We start from the raw sequence: 22768 nt of genomic DNA on the forward strand, positions 1-22768 counted from the left end.
ATCCTCAACCTTTTATTTTTCTCTAGTCTTGTCATTACTGATGCAGTGAAGAAAGAGAGAGCTCACAGTTAAAGCATCATTGTCCACAAAGACGCATATGTCACAAAAGCACCACACTGTAGAGAAGACAGCCTGATGCAGCTCCCAAAGGTCACTTATCACAAGCACAGGAACATGGGTTTTAGCTTGTGTTCTGCCCTGTAGAAGGTGGTGTGATGAGAAAGGTTTTGGCAAAAAATTTGGGTCCAAATTCCAGCTCTGCTGTCTATTAGCCATGGCTCTGGTAAGTCATTTAATTTCCCTAAATCTTTGATTTCTCATATATAAAATGGAATACTATCACTTATCTCAAAGGGTATTATGAAGATTAGTTACAATCAGGGACATAAAATGCCGTGGTAAGCAGAATTCTAAGATGGCCCCTCTGACCTGTACCCTCTGGTGTTACCCCCATGATTATGTTACTATGTATGACAAAGGGAGATTACCCAGGTGTACCAAATCTAATCACATGAGTCCTTTGAAAACATAAATTTTCTCTGGCTGGGCACAGAAGAGGAAGCCCGAGAGATTTAAGGCACAGAAAGGATTCTAAGCGCTGTTAGTGACTTTGAAGACAGAGGTGGCCTTGTGCCAAGGAATGTGGGTCACTCCTAGAAGCTGGGAACAGCCCCTAACTGACAGCCAGCAAAGAAACAGGGACAACCTGCAACCACAAGAAATGAAGGAAATGAATTCTACCAACATCACAAATGAGTCTCGAAGCAAATTCTGACCCCACTTTCCAGATTAGAGCCCAACCTGGCCAAAACCTGCTTCAACCTTTTGAAATCCTAAGCAGAGAATCCAGCTAAGACTGCCTTGATTTCTTGCCTAAAGCATAAATGGAATCCATTAATAACTGTTGTTTTAACCTGCTAAATTTGTAGTAATTTTGTTATGCAGCAATAGAAAATCATTACAAGTGCTTATTAGTGTGTGACACATAGGAAATTTCATAAATTATATTTCTTATTAATATCTAATAGGCTCAGACAAGTCATTTTAACTTCCTTGGGTTTTAGGTCTTTGATCTAAAAAAAAAGGTCTGACTAGCTAAGTTCCAAGTTCCCACTCTAAACTTCCATAAGTCTAAGAATTCATTTTTAGATGAATTCTCATTAATTCATTTTCCACAACTGTTGCAACACACCTTGAACAGGCAATCATGCCTGCTGGATCTCTTCCTTTCACTCTCCAGATCCATTCTGCACCCTTCTGCACAGTACCCTGAGCCATGCTCTAGGAGGCTGTCCCCAGCACTGGAAGATACCAGCAGGAAATCTGAGTGATGAAGAACAGTGAGGTCTAAGGATTTATTTCCTGGCTTCCTACAAGTGTACAAGGTGCTCAGGCCAAAAATGACCCCTTACTTTACTTGGGGGTATGTAGAAGCAGGGAAGAAGGTGCCAAGGACTGAAATGTGCCACCCCAACCCCCTGATGCGTTTGTTGAGGCCCTAACCCCTAGTGTGATTAGATACAGCTTTTGGGAGGTTAAATTCAAATGAGGTCATAAGAGTAGGGCTCTAATCTGATAGGACTGGTGGCCTTGTAAGAAGATGAAGAGAGAAATCTCTCCATGTGCATGCACAGAGACACGTGAGGACACAGAGAGAAGGAGGCTGTCTGCAGCAAGAAGAGGTTTCTCACAGAACCCAGCCATGCTCTGATACGGAACTTGTTGCACTTCCAGCCTCCAGAACTAGAAGACACTATGTCTCTGTTGTCTCAGCCACCCAGTCTATGGGATTTTGCTAAGGGAGCCTGAGCTGACCTAGACAGGGAGTAAGGAAGAGTTCTCAGAGGTAATGTTTGATCTGAGACTTGAAGAATAGTAAGGACTTTTTGTTTCATGATGGTAAGATGTAGGGTCTTTCCAGCTAAAAGAAACATACACACACACACACAAAACCTATAAGGATTTCAGGGAACAGCATGTAGCTCAGCAGCTGATGCACAGTGTTTAGAAGGGAAGCAGGAGAGGAGACTACACAAGCAAGCAGGAGTTGAGGTTTGAGGTCAAAGATTTTGCCTAAAGGATCAAGCCCAGTGGGAAAGCAATGAAGGTTCTTAAGCTATTGGTAAGTACACAGTTGTATCCATTTTCAAGACCATTCTATGGCTGCGTGGAAGTGAGATTGCTAAAAAGTGCTGAATAATTTAGCTCTGATTTTTATAATGTGCCCCATGAAGCCCTAAAGGTCCTAGAAGTCAACGGTTACCATGAAGATGGAAGAGGAAGCTCAGTGGACAGGATCCTAGGGCTCTGTGTCCACTTCAATCACAGCAGTTCTATGGCCCTGGACCAGACCTGGAATGTTTATTACACTGAGGACAACTGGCCTAGCATATTTTACTTCAATGACTGTACTAAAAATGGCTCATCTGGAGGTCAAAGGCACCAGCCCTCTAGCCTTCCAGTTATGGAGAAAAAGTCAGGGAATTATCAAGAATTTTGAGAGAGAAATGTGTCTGGATTCATGCCAGGAATAAGACAGAACTACTAAGTAATAGCTTCTGGACAAACCGTATAAAACTCAAGTGAGGTTGGAGACTGTGGCAGAACCTTAGTCTATTAGGGCTCCTAACAGATTCTCAGAGTATACCAAGGTAAGTAAATGGAAAAATTAAAATTAAAAAGTGATTTTCATGCTACAGAAGTCAGCTCTTTGACATTTTTATCTGAAAGTCTCAGATTATAGTCTGGATAGACTAGAAGAGAAGAGAAGAGAATACAGTCTGCAATAGAAAAATCGTATAGTACAAAAAAGAATTACTCTAACCTTCTGCTTTAGAGAAAAGATGCTATCACTTAGGAATGCTACCACTTAGGAATGAGCTTTAAAAATGTCATTAGCAGTTTTTGGCAACTGTAGTCAACATAAAAAGATTTTTTTGATTGTACAGTAAGAATCATGCCCAGCAGAGGGCAGTGCGACTCTCTACACAGCCTACAAGTAAATGGTGTGCACCTTAGGAGCTAAAGTATTCTAATCCATGCAATCTATTTTGTGTCTAGTGACTTTACCTTTCAAAACCATAACAGACATGCTGCCTAACTGCTATGTCCCTTGAAAAGGGGGCACAGGGAAGAGCCATGAAAGTCTTGTAGTTAAAAACCTTGTAATTAAAAACCTCCCTGGAAAATTTTAGCTCCCTACAAATAAAGACCTGTACCATCTATTCTTGGCAAGCTGAGGTTTCTGTTGCCTTCACTATTTATTTATTTATTTATTTATTTATTTATTTATTTATTTATTTATAAAAGATTTTATTTACTTATTTGACAGACAGAGATCACAGGAGGCAGAGAGAGAGAGAGAGGGGCAGGCTCCCCGCTGAGCAGAGAGCCCAACGAGGGGCTCGATCCCAGAACCCTGGGATCATGACCTGAGCTGAAGGCAGAGGCTTTAACCCACTGAGCCACTCAGGCATCCCTGCCTTCACTACTTAAAACTGTCTTTGTTTCCTAAAACTTGCTAAATGAACTAACTTTAAAAAGAGCCTAATATCTCAAATTTTGTTTATGTTCTCCTTTTTTTACATTGTATACAGTCCCAATAGCAGATTAAATTTTTTATTCTAGAATTTTCTATGGAAATGCAATACAGAAGTGGTTCTCAAGTGATATTTATTCTAATAAGGCGTCTGCCATCCTAATAATGTATAGTTGATGACTTTTTATCCTCATCCTAATGATGTATAGCTGATGACTTTTTTCTTCTAACAATAACATGCTGATATTCTAACTTTGAACAGATTTATAAACTACTATTACAGTCCTTGACAGCCACTGATGAACAACACTTATATTCTTTATAAGAACAGGTTTAAAATAGTAATTTTTAGATTTATATGACCTACTATCACTTTAAAATACGTAAATAAGGTCTACACAAAATTCACATTTTTGTTTTCAAAAATTCACATTTTTGATCCACTAACATTTGTCTGCCATGTATGTGCACTTGATTCAAGCCAAGACCATGGAAATGAATTATTTTTTTAAATTTAAGTGTTTCAAAGTTTCTCAGTAGTAAATTTATAGCTGAAAATTTCGAAGAGCCCTTAGGTTCAAGTCTACGTCCTGGCAACTAACACATGGATGCTTAATTAGCCATATTTATTGTTTATTGCAAATATACAGATAAGATGTGCAAAGTTACCAGTTTTTAAGAAAAGAACAATAATTAAAATAAACAGTGACAGATTACCATAAACTTATTTGCCACTCAGAAAAGAGACATATTCAGTAATCTAAACTCATAGGAAATCTGAAGGACAGGAAATAAACAATTCCAAATATAGTTACTATGATCTAATTAGCCCAGTCACACTTAATGATAGAAGACAAAATAGATTTTTTTAAATTTATTTCTTAGAAAAGACTATGACAGATCTACCTCTTAGCAACCATGCTAGAGAATTTGCAAGAGATCTCCACTGCCTGAGGAAGCAGTGTCAAAGAGCAGAAATTATTCATGTGCTTTTAGTTTTTAGAACATTACCTCCAGAAGTGTAGTTCGAATCCTTCACATTTTTCTTTGCATTTTAAACAGGGGGCTCCAAATCCTTGCTCATGACCTAAGCCCATCTGTTAAGAGAAAACAATGTGTATTATAATAGTTTTTAAAAATCTTATCAATTCAATAAATTCCACTTACCACTCCTATTGCTATAATTTCAAACAAATCTTTTATGAGTATCACATTATTTGGTTAATGATGACACCTAGATACGGATATGGGGACTAGAAATACCTACACAACATACCTTTAATTCTGATTGGCTTTCATGAAAAGCACCAGAATACAACTGTGTAGAAGACTATAAATACTGCAAGTTGCAAAAAAGTCATAAATTTATCTCTTTGGCTACTACATGCCCTGTATACAATAGGAACAGGGAGCAAAGAGCCAGAGCTTAGAAAGCAAGTCTGCCCCCAATTAACATATTTTGCAGCAAACAAGGAATATGAAAAAGATTTTAGGAATTATGATTAAAATAATATTATTTCATTTTATTATTTACTATTAATTTATTTTATTAATACATGATCAATTTTATCATTTATAATATCACATTTATTATATTCAAAATATTATTTATTATAAGTATAATAATAATAGCAAGAAGCACATATTGAATGCCAGAAATAGAAGTAAGCACTTACCTAAATCTTAAAAAATCTCATAAAACGCTTATAAAGTAGGCAATATTATTCTCTATTTTAGAGATGACAACTGAAATTCAGAGAGGTTTAAGAACTTATTTAAGCTCAAAGTGTAAATAAATGGTAGAGAAGTGATCTGGGTCCAGGTCTTTCTGACGCTGAAGCCTGTGCTTTTATGCCGAGGGTGGGAATAGAAGGGATATACTATTGCCTTTATTATAGCAAACTATTTTTTTAATCATATTAAACAATAATTCTTGGGAACTTGCTGAGACATGACTTAATAAACAGAAAAGGAGAAGGTGCAGAAGAGGAAAGGACAAAAGAAGATCATGAAAGCTCTTTTACCCAACTATTGATATTAGAGTAAAAAAGACCAGCTCACTTTACATCAGCACATCGGCAAATCACCAGTGACCAGGTCACTCTGTATTTTAAATATCACATCAGTGACTGCTGACAAATTCATTACCACCTAGTGCCTGGAGTAAGAGTTCAAGTTGTGTTTTTGCTATGCAATCCAAACCACACTGTTACTTGTTCCTTGAAAGATCAGTCTGACCATGCCCTCAAGTTTAGATGAAGCCCTTCCTTTTTTTCTGAAGAAAATGACCACATCCTCTTACCATAACTAAGGTCTACCCAGCTACTCAGGGGAAACATTAATTTTAAGTCAGGTCATCTCAAGCATACTCTCTAAAGGTGATAAAAATCTGTCCAGTACTAACTAAACTTCATCACTTTTGCCATGTCCCCATTACCAAAATCTAAAAAGATTTTGAAGTTGTATGCTTTAATACTAGGTGACACTTTCTCTTGCTTGCTCGCTTCTTTTCTTGCCTTTTTTAGGGAATCAAATTGTTTCCTTGTCACTGATGATCACAGCTCACAGTGCAGAAATAAAGTGGTTTAAGCAAAAGAGAGAGAAACCCATTATTTGAATTTTCTTTTCTTTTTTAAGATTTTATTTATTTATTTGAAAGAGAGAGAACATGAAAGTGGTGGTAGCCAGATGCCGGACTCAATCCCTGCACCCAGGCATCATGACCTGAGCTGAAGCAGACACTTAACTAACTGAGCCACCCAGGTACCCCTGAGTTTTCCGGTCTTTGTAAGGAATGTGATTAAAGAGTTTTCTCCATTACAATATCCAGACTAAAAGGAATGGCAAATCTAAAAAAGGGTACTCTTTTTTAAGCTCTTTCTAATTTTCCATTACAGGAAAGTTAACAATCCTGAATTCACTGGGTGTATGGATTTCCTGCAGAGGGTGTCTCATGTATTCCTACCAAACTCTGATCCCAAATAAAAATTATCATATGGTTTCACTTATTTGTGGAGCCTAACAAATAGCATGGAGGACAAGGGGAGTTAGAGAGGAGAAGGGATTTGAGGGAAATTGGAAGGGGAGGTGAACGATGAGAGACTATGGACTCTGAAAAACAATCTGAGGGGTTTGAAGGGGAGGGGGTGGGGGGTTGAGGGAACTAGGTGGTGGGTATTGGAGAGGGCACGGATTGCATGGAGCACTGGGTGTGGTGCAAAAACAAGGAATACTGTTATGCTGAAAAAAAAATAAAATTAAAAAAAATTAAGATGACATTAAGGCTTAATCACATAGTTTAGCTTAAATCAGCTGCTTCTAAACTCTCCTGTGTATAATTCACAGTAAGAAATACATTTTATTTCATAACTGAGATATGCACGCACACATTAAATTAAATGTCCACAAATTCCTGCTTTCAAATCTGAATCACCCAGACTGAGCAACGCCAGCCTTAATAAAATCCTGCAAGCATACTCGAAAAATAGCACCTCATTCTCTAATTCTGAATGGAACGTGGAAGCTTAGCTATTATAACTAGAACCCCAATTAGTCAGCAGAGGTTTTACACTAAGGCCCAATGCTGTTAATTGCCAACTTAGAAAGTCAGCATTGGAAAGGGGCAAATTGTTTCTTTCCTACCTGCTTTTTATCTTTTTATAATAGTGATCGGTTTACCTATAGAATTATTAAAACTGGTGATGTTTCATGAATGTATCTTCTAAAAAGTGGCCCACAAATTCTTATTACTGGACAGGTCTAGGCATCCCCCTCATATAAGAGGCCAGGAAACTCAAATCAGGAGGAGGGCAGTTGAGGGCACAGCCAGTCAACAGCTTGCTAACCTAACATTCCTCGTCAGGCCGGTATTCCACTGCTCTGCGGGTGGACCTCTGCAGAGCATCGGGTGCAAGCCCGTCAGTTTTCCAAAGATTCCCTGGCCCATTTCTGCTTCAAGGAAAAGGATTACAAGCCTCTAAATGCAGATGACTGAGAGCTTTAGAATGGGAATGTACAAATGTGTCAGGAAGGCTGGGGAGGCTCTTTGGAACAAATGATGCTTGAACTGAGCTGAAAGAATGAACAGCACCTGACTCAGTAGAGAGAGGAAAAAGCACATTTAAGGCAGAGGGGACACCTGATGTCACGGTCTGTGGCAGAAGAGGGCATTGTTAGAGCTGGGACACCTTAGGGCACTCGAAAGGTGATCGAATCAGACTTGCAGCAGGCTGGAGTGGGCTTTTTTTTTTTTTTCTTTCTCCTTTACTTTTCCTTCTCCCAAGGAAGAAATAATCTTCTGAGGATGAGACTGGTAAGGACAAGCACTGGAGGAAAGCCATGCAGGCAGTGGAGGGGATGGGTGGGGACTGGGGTTGCAAGAGCACCCCTCAAGCTTGGCTTGCTGTGCCACAGAGCCCCTTCTGTGGAGACCAGGAACCTGGCTCTGAACAAAGCAGCCATTTGAGGAGAGGGCTCTGCGGCCTACACCAGAGAGCTCAGGAAGCACTGCTCCAGGGTCCTGCAGGCCACCCACCCCACACCCTATGCTGAGCCTGAAAGGCCAATGAAATCTCTATCTAGGTTCCTTGGTCCAGTACAGGTTATGACTACCTGAAGAGAGTGGCCCTCCCACCTTTCCAAACACATACAGTTTCATTTTCCCCAAATGCTCAGACACAAGGAGGGAGGCGAATCTGAAAATATCACAGAGAAGGAACGAGTAAATGAAAGAGAGTGGAATGAGATCACGGCAGTAGGATACACTCTCCTGCCATAATTCAACGAAAGCAGTTCTAATTAAAAATAACATTACAAATGAAAAAGACACCTAGCGTTCAAAACCATTGTTCATAGCTAAAGGGATTAGAGAGAGTTTCAGACTGGAAAGTTGTTTTCCTAGAGGAATTTCATTAAATTATTTTATAGCTATTAAGTATTTAACTATAAAACTTTAACTTCCTTGAAACCCAGCAATAAAGATCTCTAACCTATGCCACTTCTTGGGTGAGACCTTCTTCCATATTCTGACTCTCTTTATCAACCTCTGTTAGGATAAAGAGGCACAATGCCACTAATAACAAAGATACACCGTTCTTACTCTAGTGTTTTCCCAGGTCCACACCCAGAAGGCAATGTGTTCTCTAATCCTGTTAATTCCGATTTATATGAGAAAACTGCACCAGAGCGGACGTATCTCTACTGGTGTGAGGCAAACTTCTGTTTCTTTGGCATTTAGGCATCTGCTATCCTTCCCTTCCCAAGTCAAACATATTTCAGATGAAGGAAAGTGTGCTCATTCTACTCAATAACAAAATGAATTTCCGAACCAGAGCTGCCCCAGGCACAGTTTCTCAGGTCCTATTCCCGGGCCTCTTTGGGCAGAGGTCATAGGAGCCAGATTCCCCCAACTCTCCCTAATCTTAGTCCAACGGTCTGAAACTCCATTATCCTCAGCCAGTTTCTCTCCCTCCTTCACTTTTGTGTTCAGGATTCCTGGAAGCGCAGGATCCCAGATTCTTCTCCCTATATCTCTTCCATCTCCTTTATCCTCAACACAGGCTGCACCTTCTGGTTAGCATCCTTGTATCCTCAAGGGCCCTGGCTGCGACTCTTAGATATCCAGATCATATAGGTTAGATTCTGCCCAGGCATCTGGGCTTGAGAATCCTTGGGGGGGTGGGGTAAGAACAGGGAAGGTGTTATTTAATGATCCCCAGGATGTGTGCAGGGGAATGTGGGAGGGAATGGTGAAGGGGAGGGGGCACCCAGAAAGTACTGGCTCCTCAGCTAAGGCAAGTGAAGCTAAATGAAGTCCAGATCCCTGGACTAATACAAACACCAAGATATGTATGCTCACATGTAATAACATGTTGTGAGAATTAGCTATGCCAGGTATTAAGGAAATGATCAAGATCTACATAGCTAACCAGAGAACTGAAAATGCAAAAAGAGCTCCTGCAAGAGTCAGGAAAACTGTGATCTGATCCCAGGGTGTCCCTGACAAGTCCAATGATTTCAGAAGTCATTTTTCTTCTCTGAGCTTCTTCGTGTAGACAATGAAGGAACTGAGATCAATTCTAACAAACTTGTAATTCTAAAATTATGACTGCAAATCAGGTTTCAGATTAACTTGATCTGAATTTGTTATTCAGCATGGTTTTCTGTTCAACATTTAAACACTAAATAGACAATAGTCATTTGAGAAAGCTAATAGATTATTGGCTCCTATAGGTCAGAATCATTTGGATTTCAGTTTGGAAGAGTAGTTTATAAAGGAAACAAAAAGTTTAAATTCCGAGGGATAAGACACAGTTCTGTTGCACGTAATTATTTTAGCAGCAAATGTGATATGGTATTCCCTGCAGAGTCAACACTTGGTGCGTTAAAAAAACATGTTTTTCATAAGCACACACGTCCCAAAGCTCTCTACTTACTTCATATAATTTTAGTAACACTTTCTGGCCAGTATCAATACAAGGATATAACAGATTAATTTCTCTTCAGCGTCCAAAAGAGCAAATCCTTTGGGTTGACTATATTTGGAAAAACTATAGTCAGGCTTTGGGAATACCTATCAAAGTTCTTTCAGAAAATAAAAATGACTCTATAGTATTTATCCTGAAATACTAGTCTTAGACAAATAAGATTTTTAAAATATGCTTAACTAAAGGTTCCAGATCCTGAACTTACATTACCATGATCTATGCCTCAAAACATCCCTTGTCCCCTGCTTATTCTAGGGTAAAAAGTGGGAATGGAATCAATTTCTCCATATTCATAATTTCAGGTAACCAGATATGTTGGCAACATTTCAAGTGACCCTGCTGACCCAGGAAAGAGTATTGCATGTCAGATACTTTAAAGAAAAAAGAAAGAAGGGTAGGGAACATCTGGTATTTCAAACATGGTCTGAATTGATTTGGTGATAATTTAAGTCTGGAAGATATTATGCAGTATTCAGGGTGAGATCATCTGATTCATGCTGTTTTCATAACCAAATTTCCCTCTGGAGCAAAGAATCATATGTGGTTACTAAACAAGCAAGTGTTACTAAGACTTCTTTAATCATTTTGGAATGAAACAGACCTAGGTAGATTATAGGAAATATACTATCTTCTCTTTCTCTCTGTACATGTGCATGTTATTTACCTACTTATCACATATGCAGACATACATATATTCATATTACAGTCTTAAAGAAGCATTTTAGATCTCGTTCAAACAAATGAGTATTCTGAACAAAGGAACAACATTTCCAAAAAAATAATTTCTCTCAGCACATGGCTCTTTTAAAAACTTGGTGTGATCTGAGAAGTTCCTCCAACCTGAATCTATTTGATTCATCGGTGACACAAAAATTTAAATTGTTTTAGAATTTTTGTTCATTGGCTGCTTCCCAATCTCTACCAAGATTTGCAGTACCCATCCCCAACCCCCAGAAAAACAGACTTAAATATAAAAACAGAGGCATACTTCAACTTTTGGGTAGTTTGGTAAATTTCTTAGATGAGAATACAAAGAAATAATTTATGATTAAGAGCTACTATTAATCATTTCTAGCAAAATTGCTATATCTTTTTTTTTTTTTTTGCTTGCAAGAACAAAAGTTTTCCATCTCTCATTTAAGTTCGACATACTTAAAAGTTAGAAGGAAGAAAAAGTTGTCACCACTCACTTAGTTGTATAAGCTGGGGCCCAGAGTCCTCCTTGTCCCTGGCTAGCCTTGCTTACTATGTTCCAAGTCTTGCTGGTCTCTCCTCTAAAGACTCCATGGTTTATTCCCCTCACCTCCACTCCACTGCTCAGTTTCACACTTCTACCATGTCAACCTGGGACCACTCTTCTCAATAATCGCTCCCTTTGATGGTGTCTTACTGCCACTCTCAAAATTATTTTAATAAAATCTAAAGATGATCACAACATTCCCCTTGTTAGATGCTTTTACGTAGTTCAATGAATTCCACAAGTCTTAACATGGCAGAGAAGGTTGTTTTCAATCCACACCTCTCTCTTGTTCCTTCTACTCTCTTCCTCACAAAGCTCTGCTTCCCAAAGGAGCTTCTCCCCTTTGTTGGATCTCATTCCTTCTCCTCCCTCTGGCAAAATCCTACTTTGTACATACCCAACTCAAACATCAGTTACTATGTGATGGCATTCTTGGACTATTCTCAGCCAAATACTATATCCCCATCAGTCTATTACTTAGTCCTTTTTTACTGTGCTATGACTGTTTAACCTCAGTTTACCCCATTAGATTATAAGTTTCTTGTTCATATTTGAATCCTCATGCTTGCCACAGGGCCCAAACTTGACAGAAATGCCTGAAAGTTTTATTTAATATTTGCCTTAATTATCTAATGACCTTTAACAGAGTACTTTTATCTCACAAGTTCACATAGTACTTTTACCCCAGGAAATCCCATTGGATTTCAAAAAAGAGAAAAAAAGAAAAGCAGCTCTGGTAGGGCTAGTTATTGCCCAGCAGGGTTCTAAGATGGATCATCTCATTTTATCCTCGCAACAACCCTATGAAAGTCTCTGAGATATTATTAATTATCTTCTGCATTTTCATCCAGATGAAGAAACCAAAGCAGAGAATTTTTAATTTGCCCCAGGTTAATTAACTTAATTCTTAAGTTGCATTGCAGAATGCCTATTCTTAACCATTAGTGCCTAAATGTAGGTCATGAACATGGAAAGATCCTGGAGATAACTACTTAGTAACTTAGTACTACTTAGTAAGTTATTTTTTTAACTACTTAGTAAGTTAATTTTTTAAAAATAGAAAGAAATAGAATATTTAACTTGAGACCACGGATTATAGCTCAAGAATAGAATAATCAATTAAGGGTCTTTAGTTATAAGATACGACTTATACAGAAGCATATGGGAATAAAACTCTTCACTGTAGATTCTAGGATTCATTTCCATATTCCTTCAGTTTTTCAGTGCCGTATGTGCAAAGCCAAAGCCCTACATGAATCTGTATCATAAAATTCACTGTGAGCCAAATGGACCGACATTTTTATTCACACACAGTAGTATACCATCACATAGATTATTGTGTTAGGAAAGAAAAGGAAACAAGTGATCTTTCAACCTAAATAGTTTATACTAAATTATCTTCTGGAGGTACTGTGTCACTCTTCCTTGAAATTTAAAAAATTAAGTAGATAACTCCCACTCAATCTGTCCCTACATTTTTTAAAGGCAGTACCAGAATCAGGTAAGCGAATACGGACTGTCACCAAGGCAACTTGTCTACTTCAGTCTGAGATGTAATCAGGTGACAGCAGATCTCCTAAGACATCTATACAATTTCAATAAATATGATAACTTTTTGACAAAGATCAGAAGTAGATCCTGCTGCTTTTTTCTAGTTCTGATAGGATACTTTGAAACATTTCTAACTATGCTTTTTCTTCATGAGCAGTGGTGATTGTGATGGTGGAGCTAAAAGTACCTCTACCACCATTTGTTAAGGTGTTAGCACTGCCGGCACAGCACATATACCATCCCATTCAGTTCTCCAGACAAGCTATGGCAAAGTGTTTCCTTCTCTGTTTCACAAAGAAGGGAAGTAGGATTTGGATAGATTGAGTAATTTGTCCAAGGCTGCCCTACTAGCAAGTGGTAGAACTGAGACTTGAATCTTAGCAATTATAACTCCAAGTCCTGAGCTCTTTACTCCAAAGCCATCATTTCATCATTTTTTCTTCTCCAAAATGAGAGTTTAAAGATAAATAATAATTTAAATAAGTAATATTTCTCATCTGTACCTTCTCTGGAACATTAGGTTTTGATCTGGAAAACTGTCTATTCCTCACTAGCCAGGAGCTCCTCCTTCCTGGACAAATGTGAGACTGGTTATAAGGAACCTGAATGTCTGCACACCAGCTGCACTAACACTGAAGGCCCTGAGGTGATTATTCACACATGCAGGAAGGCCTGCAGAAGAATGGGGTGCAAGTCAAGGAAAATCTCCAGGGTCCTGACACAAAATAGGTCTCTTCCAATGTTATATCAAGAGAAAAAATGTTTTAAGAGAAACAATGAATCCAAAATATATTTATATCATCCCCTGGAAAAAATAAAATAAATAAAACAATGAAATACAGATGAACAAATTAAATTTCAAAGTTGGAAGATGCTTATTCAAACTAGTAGACTTAACATTAATACTGAAAATTATTTGCTATGTTATATATCTATTATCTATATATATTATCTATATATACATTATATAGAATATATATATATATATATATATATATTTATAACCTATATACACATTACATAGAAGATACCATATAGTGGCCAAGGGTAATATAATGAGGTAAAAAATTGAAATAATACTTTTCATTTTTTTCAGATCACTAAATTTCTAGATTTATAATGTTAAATGTCTGTACTGGTTACAAATTACCCCCAAAACTCAGGGCCCAAAATAAACATTATGATCTCACAGTTTCTGTGGGTCAGGCCATCTGGGAGCAGCTTAATGAGGTGAACTGGCTCAGGGCCTCTTGCCACATTGCAATCAGGGGTCAGTTAGGGATGCAGTCACATCACAAGGCCCAAATGGGGCCAAGACCCACTTTCAAGCACCCAAGAATGAGAGCACCCAAGACAGAAGCTGTGGCCTTTAATCTTGGAAGGGACATATAATCATTTCTGCCACGTTATACTTTTTGGTAGCAATTGACCAGGTTCAGCTGACACTCAAGGGGAGGGAAATGCACAAGGGTATGAATTCATGTGGTTGTGAATCAAATGGGGGCCATCTTAGAAGCTGCCTTGGGGCACCTGGATGGCTCAGTTGAGTCAGTTAAGCATCGGACCCTTGGTTTAGGCTCAGGTCATGATCTCGGGGTCCTGAGATTAAGCCCTACAATGGGCTCTGTGCTCAGTGTGGAGTCTGCTTGAGGTTCTCTCTCTCCCCCTCCCCCTGCTTCCTCTACCCCTCCCCCTACTCTCTCTCAACTAAACAAATCTTAAAAAGAAAATAAAAAGCTGTCTTCTACAACCTCTTTTCTGTTTTGATTTTAAATCCAAAGACAAATGATTTGTGATGAGACGGACATATTACAAAGGGAGGGGATATAGGGTGTGCTTATCTACCACTCATCTTTATTTTTTTTTCCATTTCAAATGTTTAAGTGTCTCTTCACCCAAACGGGCATAGTGAACAGAACTTTGCCCCTTCCTTATAAATATTTTTATTCCTCTCGATTTGTTAGCTGTTCACTCAGTCAGGAGCAGGGAACAATCTTCCAGAAGATAGGGTAGAATATGATTTTTAGTCTCTAAGTCTTATTTTCCATTGATCTCAGCACATATACATACTTTTGGTAATACATATATACATACTGCTTGTGTTTTAGAACACAATCATAAATTGGAATATAAAATGTCAAGTTTGAATAGCAAGAAATTTTCAGAAATCTATTCAAGAGAAAAAATTTTACTATTTTTATACTATGCCATAGTCCTTCTTAATAAATACATTAAAAATAGAAAAAAGATTTATATAAACTTTATTCTATTACATAAATTTATTTGATGATAGAGTTAAGGAAAAAAATTACAGCACTTCTTTGTGATGTCAGAATGCAAATTACTTGATTCCAATTAGGCAGTAGTTATAGTCAGGAGTTCCTAACTGTACTGCTTACCTATTCAAAGCCTAATATAACCTTACAGTATTATGAGGGAAAAAATAACTTAGAAAAATCTACACTTATTTTAGGTAAGCAAATGATTAAAAATGTATTGTTTGTTCAGTTTATACTAGTTCCTTATAAACATTTTTCAAACTGACTACTATCAAATTGTTTTTATACTATTGCTTAAAAGAAGTTGCTTGAAATGTTCACCAATAGAATACCTCCTCACAGACTCTATTCAAAGAAGGCATTATCCTCAATCTGTTACTTTGAGAAGGACAATCCAGGCTATAACAATGTCACAATAACAGGTTATGATTGCTACTGAAATGATTTCTTAATTATGATCAGCTGAGCTCTGGCTCCATGGAAGGACACTGCAGTGGCATGTGCTTTTATACACAGCCCTCAAAACCTCCCAATTATTAGCTATCAGAGGGATTTTTAAAACCTGATTCCAAAAGGCATCTCTAATAGTCCCTTAAAAGAATTTAGATCATAACAAGCAATCCTAATTTGGTCTTGTGTCACTACCTCAACAGCTGACTCTAAAAAGTGTATCCCACACATGGCTGTATCTTCAGAGGCTCTTATTAATTCTCTGTATGTCCTAAAACTCGAGTGTTGCCATCATTTTTGCAAGGTCTATGGGCTATAATATTAGTTCTTTAGGAGTAACTTGTTATAACAGATGAATGAGGGTTGGGGAAGGTAACTATATACTTGTTTTACTTATTGCCCTTAACTGCTTATCTAATCAGAACACATACAGGAAGAGAGCAGAACAGGTGTGCTTTTGCAGAGAATGAAGGGAAAGGTTTGAGGCACGGCTGAGCCATCGAGGAGGCTGCCCATGGGAACAAGAGGGTCCAAAGGAGCCTGGAGAGTCAAGCCCAATGGAGAGAAGGCATAGAGAAAGAGGGGTTGGGGAGGATAAAAAGCACAAAAAGACAGTCTTCTCCTTTTCTACTTTAGCCCAGAATTGGCATTCAGGGACATTTAGAAAAAAAAAAAAAAAAAAAACAAAAACAAAGTCCAATAGCATAGACAGGGGTCTTGGAAACTGCATGTTGTCACAAAATTCTTGAGATATATTCAGGTGCCTGTTAAAAGGTTTGAAGTTCTATGCAGAATTTTCTTCCTTCTAGGTTGAATTTCTTGATAGTGATCACGATTCATCTATTTATTGTCTATGTGCAAGCGCCATACTTCGTGCTTTAAAATATCCATTTCAATTATCCTTATACCCCTGAGAGATCAATAATTGTAACCCATTTTCTGATCAATATCCCAAGGTTTAGAGTGTTAAGTAACTTTGCCAAATTCACCCAGCTTGTAAGTGTCAGGGCAAAGAAATGAACCCCGAATTCTAAAGCTGATAACTGCTGCAATTCAGCTTCTCCAAACATTTACTTATTGATGTCAAAGTACAGTTACCTAAACAAAACTGATCAGGGAACATTAACAGCATTAATAATTAACACTGATTAAGCACTTGCTAACTGTGCTGTTACATGCATTGCTTTGTTTAATGACAAAATTACCCAATAAGGAAGTATTTTCCATATTTTATAGATAAGCTCCCTGAAGCTAATAAAGCTAAGAAAGTTGCCCAAATTTCTAGGGGTGTATCAAACCGAAATTCAAACCTCTGTCTGGAGCCATCAAAGTCTGTTCTGCAGCCTCTAAAGTCCCTAACTGTGCTCCACCAGAGTGGGCAACAGTGGACCACAGGAGGATCCTATCCTCTGGGTTGACTTCATCTGGTCCATGAGAAAGTACCAACAAATAACATCTCTATTGTTTTCACCTGTGACAGCTTAAAAGCAATATGGATATTAAGCCATCAAAATCTGTCTTGCCTGACTTTACCTTTAATTTCTCCCAATTTCTCTTGGGTTAATTTTCTATTCTGCTACCAATGGCACAGTCTAACACATAGCAACATTTGAGTATTTGTGAAACCTACTTTCAATTTGTTGCAGTAACAGAATTTGTAACTCCTCTTAGAAATCTTTGGCAACTTGCTATTCCCCAGAAAAATGAGCCCTACGTTTATTTACATGGAGATCACATGACTTAGGTGGAGTGAGTTTGAAGAGGTCTGAGTCTAAAGGCTAACAGAAGAATGCTTTGAATGAGAAAAGGATCCTCTAAAAATCAACCAAGGGATACTGCAAGGTTAATTTTCCTTTATAATTTTTCAAGAGCTTTTGAAATATCAGTAGTCTGTGATATTGTGTAGAATATCTTCTCAGAATTGACTCTGATACATGAGAGATCTTCAGGAAATTATACTTCAGCCCACAAAATTCAACAGTCCCACTTTGGCATGTGTGCTGGATTGAAGTAATGATCCCAATTCTTCATTGTCAGGTAGCAGTATTAAATATTCACACCCCTTATTATGCTTAGTGAAATAAGTCAATCAGAGAAAGACAATTATCATGTGATCTCCCTGATATGAGGAAGTTGAGAGGCAACATGGGGGGTTTGGGGGTAGGAAAAGAATAAATGAAACAAGATGGGATCGAGAGGGAGACAAACCATAAGAGACTCTTAATCTCACAAAACAAACTGGTTGCGGGGGGTGGGGGGTAGAGAGAGGGTGGTGGGGTTATGGACATTGGGGAAGGTATGTGCTATGAAGTGTGTAAACCTGGCGATTCACAGACCCATACCCCTAGGGCTAATAATACATTATATGTTAATAAAAAAATAAAAAATTATAAAAAAAAATTCACACTCTTGCCATAGCCTCACAGTCACTAGAATGGACTGCTCCTCTCTTTGACTTGAGTTTGGATACATGGCTATTAGGGAATAGCAGAGGCTTAAAATGTGTTCCTACAGTTGGGCATGCCCTCTACCACTCCAGCCTTTACTTCAGGGATCCCATGATCTAAAGAGGATGAAAGATATATGGAGTCAAAGTGGTCCCAACCCACAACCTGGAACCAAACCCAGCCTACACAAACTAGACCCCAGTATGAAATTTCCATCTCTCTTCAAGAGATGATATCGTGTAATAAATAAGAATCAGGGTTAGGACGGAGAAACAGATCCTTAACAGCAAGCTCAGTGACACACTTCCACAATTTGAGCCTGTAACTGAGGAAAATCAGAAATTACTGCAGATCACCTATCTTGGCTTTATTTTAGAAGAGTCAAACTGAATATGTTAATGGGGTAAATAACAAAGGTTTACTCACTTTTTCCCTTTTCACTGACTTTTCTCTTGGTTCATGCTATTTATTCTTCCTGCAGTGCCTTCTTTGCCTAATGAAACCCTCTTTACCCAATAGGAGTTAGTTGTTGTTGTTTTTAAAGATTTTATTTATTTGACACTGAGAGAGAGAGAGAGAGTGCACAAGCAGGGGGAGAGGCAGAGGAAGGGGAAAAGCAGGCTCCCTGCAGAGCAAGGGAAGCCCAATGTGGGGCTCGATCCCAGGACCCCAGGATCATGACCTGAGCCGAAGGCAGTCGCTCAACCCACTGAGCCACCCAGGTGCCCAATAGGAGTTAGTTTAAATGTTGTTTCCTCCATAGAACACTCCCAAATCCATTCAAGTTAATTACTGCTGCTTTGGAGACTTCATAATAGTTGTTGGTATTCCTGTGATTGCAGTGCTACTCAAAAATGCAGCAGTCTGTGAACTACTGGTTATTAGTCTGTGGTGAGACATATAAAGAAACTGAGAGTAAGCTATGAGGGATTATTAGCAATTTGACAGTAATTTTATGGTGATGCAGTTAATAATTTTTTAATGGGCCTCATCTTTGTTTTTTCTTTTAGCAATTCATTTTTAGTTTTGTTTTTTTTTAAATACTGGCCCATGAAAGATTCAAAGTTTAAAAAAAAAAAAATGGTTCCTCACCACAGCTATTTTGAGCAATCCTATGTTACAGCGCTTACTTCATTCTATCCAGCACTACAATTAACTTACATATCTGCCCTACATATCTGTTCAGTTTGTCTGTCTGCCTTCTTTTACCGACCAAAGCTGACATCACAGCGTTTTGGGGATACACACTCAACAAGTGACATTGATAGAAATGCAGCTTTTGTAATCTTACATTTTAAACTGCCCTTTAATATTCTCTATGAAGAACAGAGGGTAACTTTGTTTTGTTTAACCCCCAATTACTTTTATTGTAGGCTTATACCTCATGAAGGAAGATATATCTTTACCTTTACTTTGTGACTCACTCTATGAAGACTTTCAGAGGTTATACTCAAAGAAACAAAAATCCACCTGACTTATGCAAGATCGTTTTTCAATGAAACATGCTATTACTTTATCTTCAAACAAAGCAAGGGCAAGTTCACTGTGGCTGCAGACTTATTAACGGACTCAGCACCAAGGCATCTGTGCGGGCTCTCAGCCTCTTTTTTGCTAGGCTTGCTGCTTAGGTAAGAAGCTATCCAACAGACCACCTGAAACCTCTTTTACAGTTTTGCACAGTGGTCAGAATGTCCAAATAATAAACACAGGCTGAATCATTTGTGATTTGAGAACGATCCACCATTTCAGAGATTAAATATATTTGTTAGCAGCAGACTTGTTGTCATGTGGCAGGTGAGATGTCAGCAGTCCTCAGTGCCTGGCTTCTCAAATACAGCTTCCCTTCATGCCTTGCTCAAACCCAAGAAGCCCTGCATTCTTAGTAGACTACCCAAGGACCAGACAAACTGGGAATCTTAAACTATGCTCTTCTCCTTTTTAGAATATAACCAAAATAAAAGCAGCAATACCTGGAATCAACTAATTTTTATAGCTATGTACTTCTTAGTGTGGCAGAAACAAAGTACTTCCATAGCATGTTCTCAAAATCTACCTCATGAATTTCTTGTGATTCTTTTTTCTATCACCTTCTGTTCTTTCCTAATATTTTTGTCATAGGCAATGGGTAGTGATTATAGTAGTTGATTGAGAAGGAAAGAAGAGAGAAGCAATTAAGAAGTCATTTTAGGGGCACAGCATGAATTTACATTAGAAAATTATAGTCATGCATACTCTTATCTCTCTAATTCCCTATTATTTATGTAGGGAGTTAAGTAAATTGGATACTTAGGGAAAAAAAAAACAGGTAAAACAATTCTAAATATGACTGGAGCTCTTTTATAGGAAAGTCAAAGACTGGAGCTGGATAACTGAAAAGCATAACCTCTACATTTAATCCTCTAATAACAATGCTTAAGACAAATTTTAATACATGGACATTTACCCAAAGAGCAGGTGTGAACTTACCATTTACCAAGTTATTTTTCCTTAAAAATCCTGAAAATCTATGAAGTTTTGATACCTGTTTTCAATTTGGTTAGTCTGTTTTTCTCTCCTCAAAAAAAGTTGATTTCATAATTCATAATTTATATAATGTTCCCTGAATCTCACCACCTTGTAAAGAGAAAAATAATTTCCTGTAGGTACTATATATTAATGATCTAATGAGCAGATTTTGAAAAACCATAGTTTCATGGCAGTAGTTACCAAATAAAGACTGTAATGACTGTAAACAGAAAACTTAATCCAGAGATGCCTGCGTGGCTCAGTTGGTGAAGCAGCTGCCTTCAGTTTAGGTCATGATCCCAGAGTCCTGGGATGGAGTTCCACATCAGGCTCCTTGCTCAGCTGGGAGCCTGCTTCTCCCTCTGCCTGCTGCTTCCCCTGCTTGTGCTCTCTCTCTCTCTGACAAATAAATAAATAAAATCTTTTAAAAAAAACAAACAAACCCAAAACCACAATCCAGTAATGACTCTTGTAGGGCATTTCTAACTAGGAAGAAGACTTAGTTTGTGTAACTTTACAGGTATAATGTAACTAATTATAGCCTTATCAATTTATGAGCTTTTTCACATCCTAATATGTAAAAGCTGCTTTCTCATTCTTTTTACATTTGCCAATAAGATAAATAAGAATTCCTAATTACAAAGTTTTCCAAATCAGGAACCAATACTATGAATTACTACAAAAAATGCCCCTTCTCTGTGTTAGAATTCTAGTGTATTGCTGACCAGTAAGTAGTATTATATTATATTATATTATATTATATTATATTATATTATATTATATTAATGGGTATAATCCCAGTTGTGCTTTTGATCATTTATTTTGATATTTACTTTTTTGGTCTATCAAGAGTGTAAATTCTATGACACAAGGTACCTTACCTTTTCTGCTCATACTACACTCGCAAAGTCTAGAACAGTGCTTGACACATGAAGTACTCATAATTTTTAAATAAATTATCTTAATTTGGGAAAGAACTTTTAAAGACAATAAAAAGTCCATTATTTTTTCATTTTCTTGTAATTAAATACCGAGGAAAGTGATATATCACACCTAGGATTATCTGACCTAATGGAGCAGTTTATTATGCATTTGAAACTTCATACTATACATTTAAAATAAAATAATTAAACTTAATGTCTTCAAATACTTTACAAATCTTATAAAGGTGAATTAAGTAAAAACAAGTTGCAAAGAGTTAAAATTTATTAAAAAATATTTAATTTATAGGTTTCCTCATGAAATTCACAGACTGCATAACATTATACACTATACTATTTTATTAAAATTACACATATTTCTATATTCTTGCCTTATGTGATTTCTAAGCACTGTGGAACATTATTACACTTGGTAATTTATCAAAGTCAAAAAGAGTCACAGGGTCTGATGAAATTTTAGAAATCACTTGATTCCCCTATTGATTTTTATAGATATGGAAACTGAGAACCAAAGTGGCCAACATCACAGACACTAGAGTAGACGAGGATCCACTAACTCAGCTCAGAATGATGTCACTGACATCATACTGATAAATGGAAGTGAGAAACCTGATATACTACAGATCTCTCCATTCATGACAGGTCTTTACATATACTGGGTGCTTACTGACATTTTCTGTTTTTGGAGCACACTGTGATAATACGGTTTGTAAAAAAACCTTATATTCAAATTAGCATGGGGCCAAACTGTATTCCTACTTATAGTTCTAAGAACAAAGAACATTGGAAGTAGTCCTCTTTTGTCAATTTATCATTTTCTTCCTACTAAATAGGCCTTTCAGAGTAAGCCTTGTTGCTCTCTGATGGCCCTTGAGGTTAATTCCATGTTCACAATGCTGGCATAATTCCAGAGCTCAGGGAGAGCCTCATGAAATAGTTGATCATTTTGGTGTTTGCCATTGCTTCTTAATAGATGTTCTTGTATCAAGAATGGGAAATTTAAAACAATAATGATAACAACAACAACAACAAAACAGTTCTCCTCCCAGCACTGATTAATTTTTTTTTTTTTTTAACTCCCCTATTCTTTGCTATCTGGTCTGCTGGTCCAGTGGCACTCTGAGAACTTTGCTACTGGGGGAAAGAAAGGTTTAGCCTATCAAGCGTTGTATGGATAAAGCTTTCTATCAGCTCAGCTTCAGCAGGTAGATGGACTCTTCTACAGCCCAACCCTTAAGTGCCTCGATACAGTTCCAGTCGTCACTGATACCCCCAAGCACAGAGCCAAATGCTGGGTCGCTATTGTTCAAGGACCATATTTAGTAGCCAGGA

At 37.7% G+C, this 22768-nt stretch overlaps 1 protein-coding gene across 2 annotated transcripts in view; it reads right to left on the reverse strand.

The window, feature by feature from the left end:
- Positions 1–22768, reverse strand: part of TES (testin LIM domain protein) — a 45440-nt gene that overhangs the window by 17578 nt on the left and 5094 nt on the right. For both annotated transcript variants that reach the window (XM_032870934.1, XM_032870945.1), the window contains exon 2: positions 4550–4635. In XM_032870934.1, coding sequence (XP_032726825.1) covers positions 4550–4635 — 86 coding nt within the window. The remainder of the gene's footprint in view (positions 1–4549; positions 4636–22768) is intronic.

This window comes from Lontra canadensis, unplaced genomic scaffold (assembly GCF_010015895.1).
Source record: "Lontra canadensis isolate GAN:19392208 unplaced genomic scaffold, GSC_riverotter_1.0 scaffold2, whole genome shotgun sequence".
NCBI lineage: Eukaryota > Metazoa > Chordata > Mammalia > Carnivora > Mustelidae > Lontra > Lontra canadensis.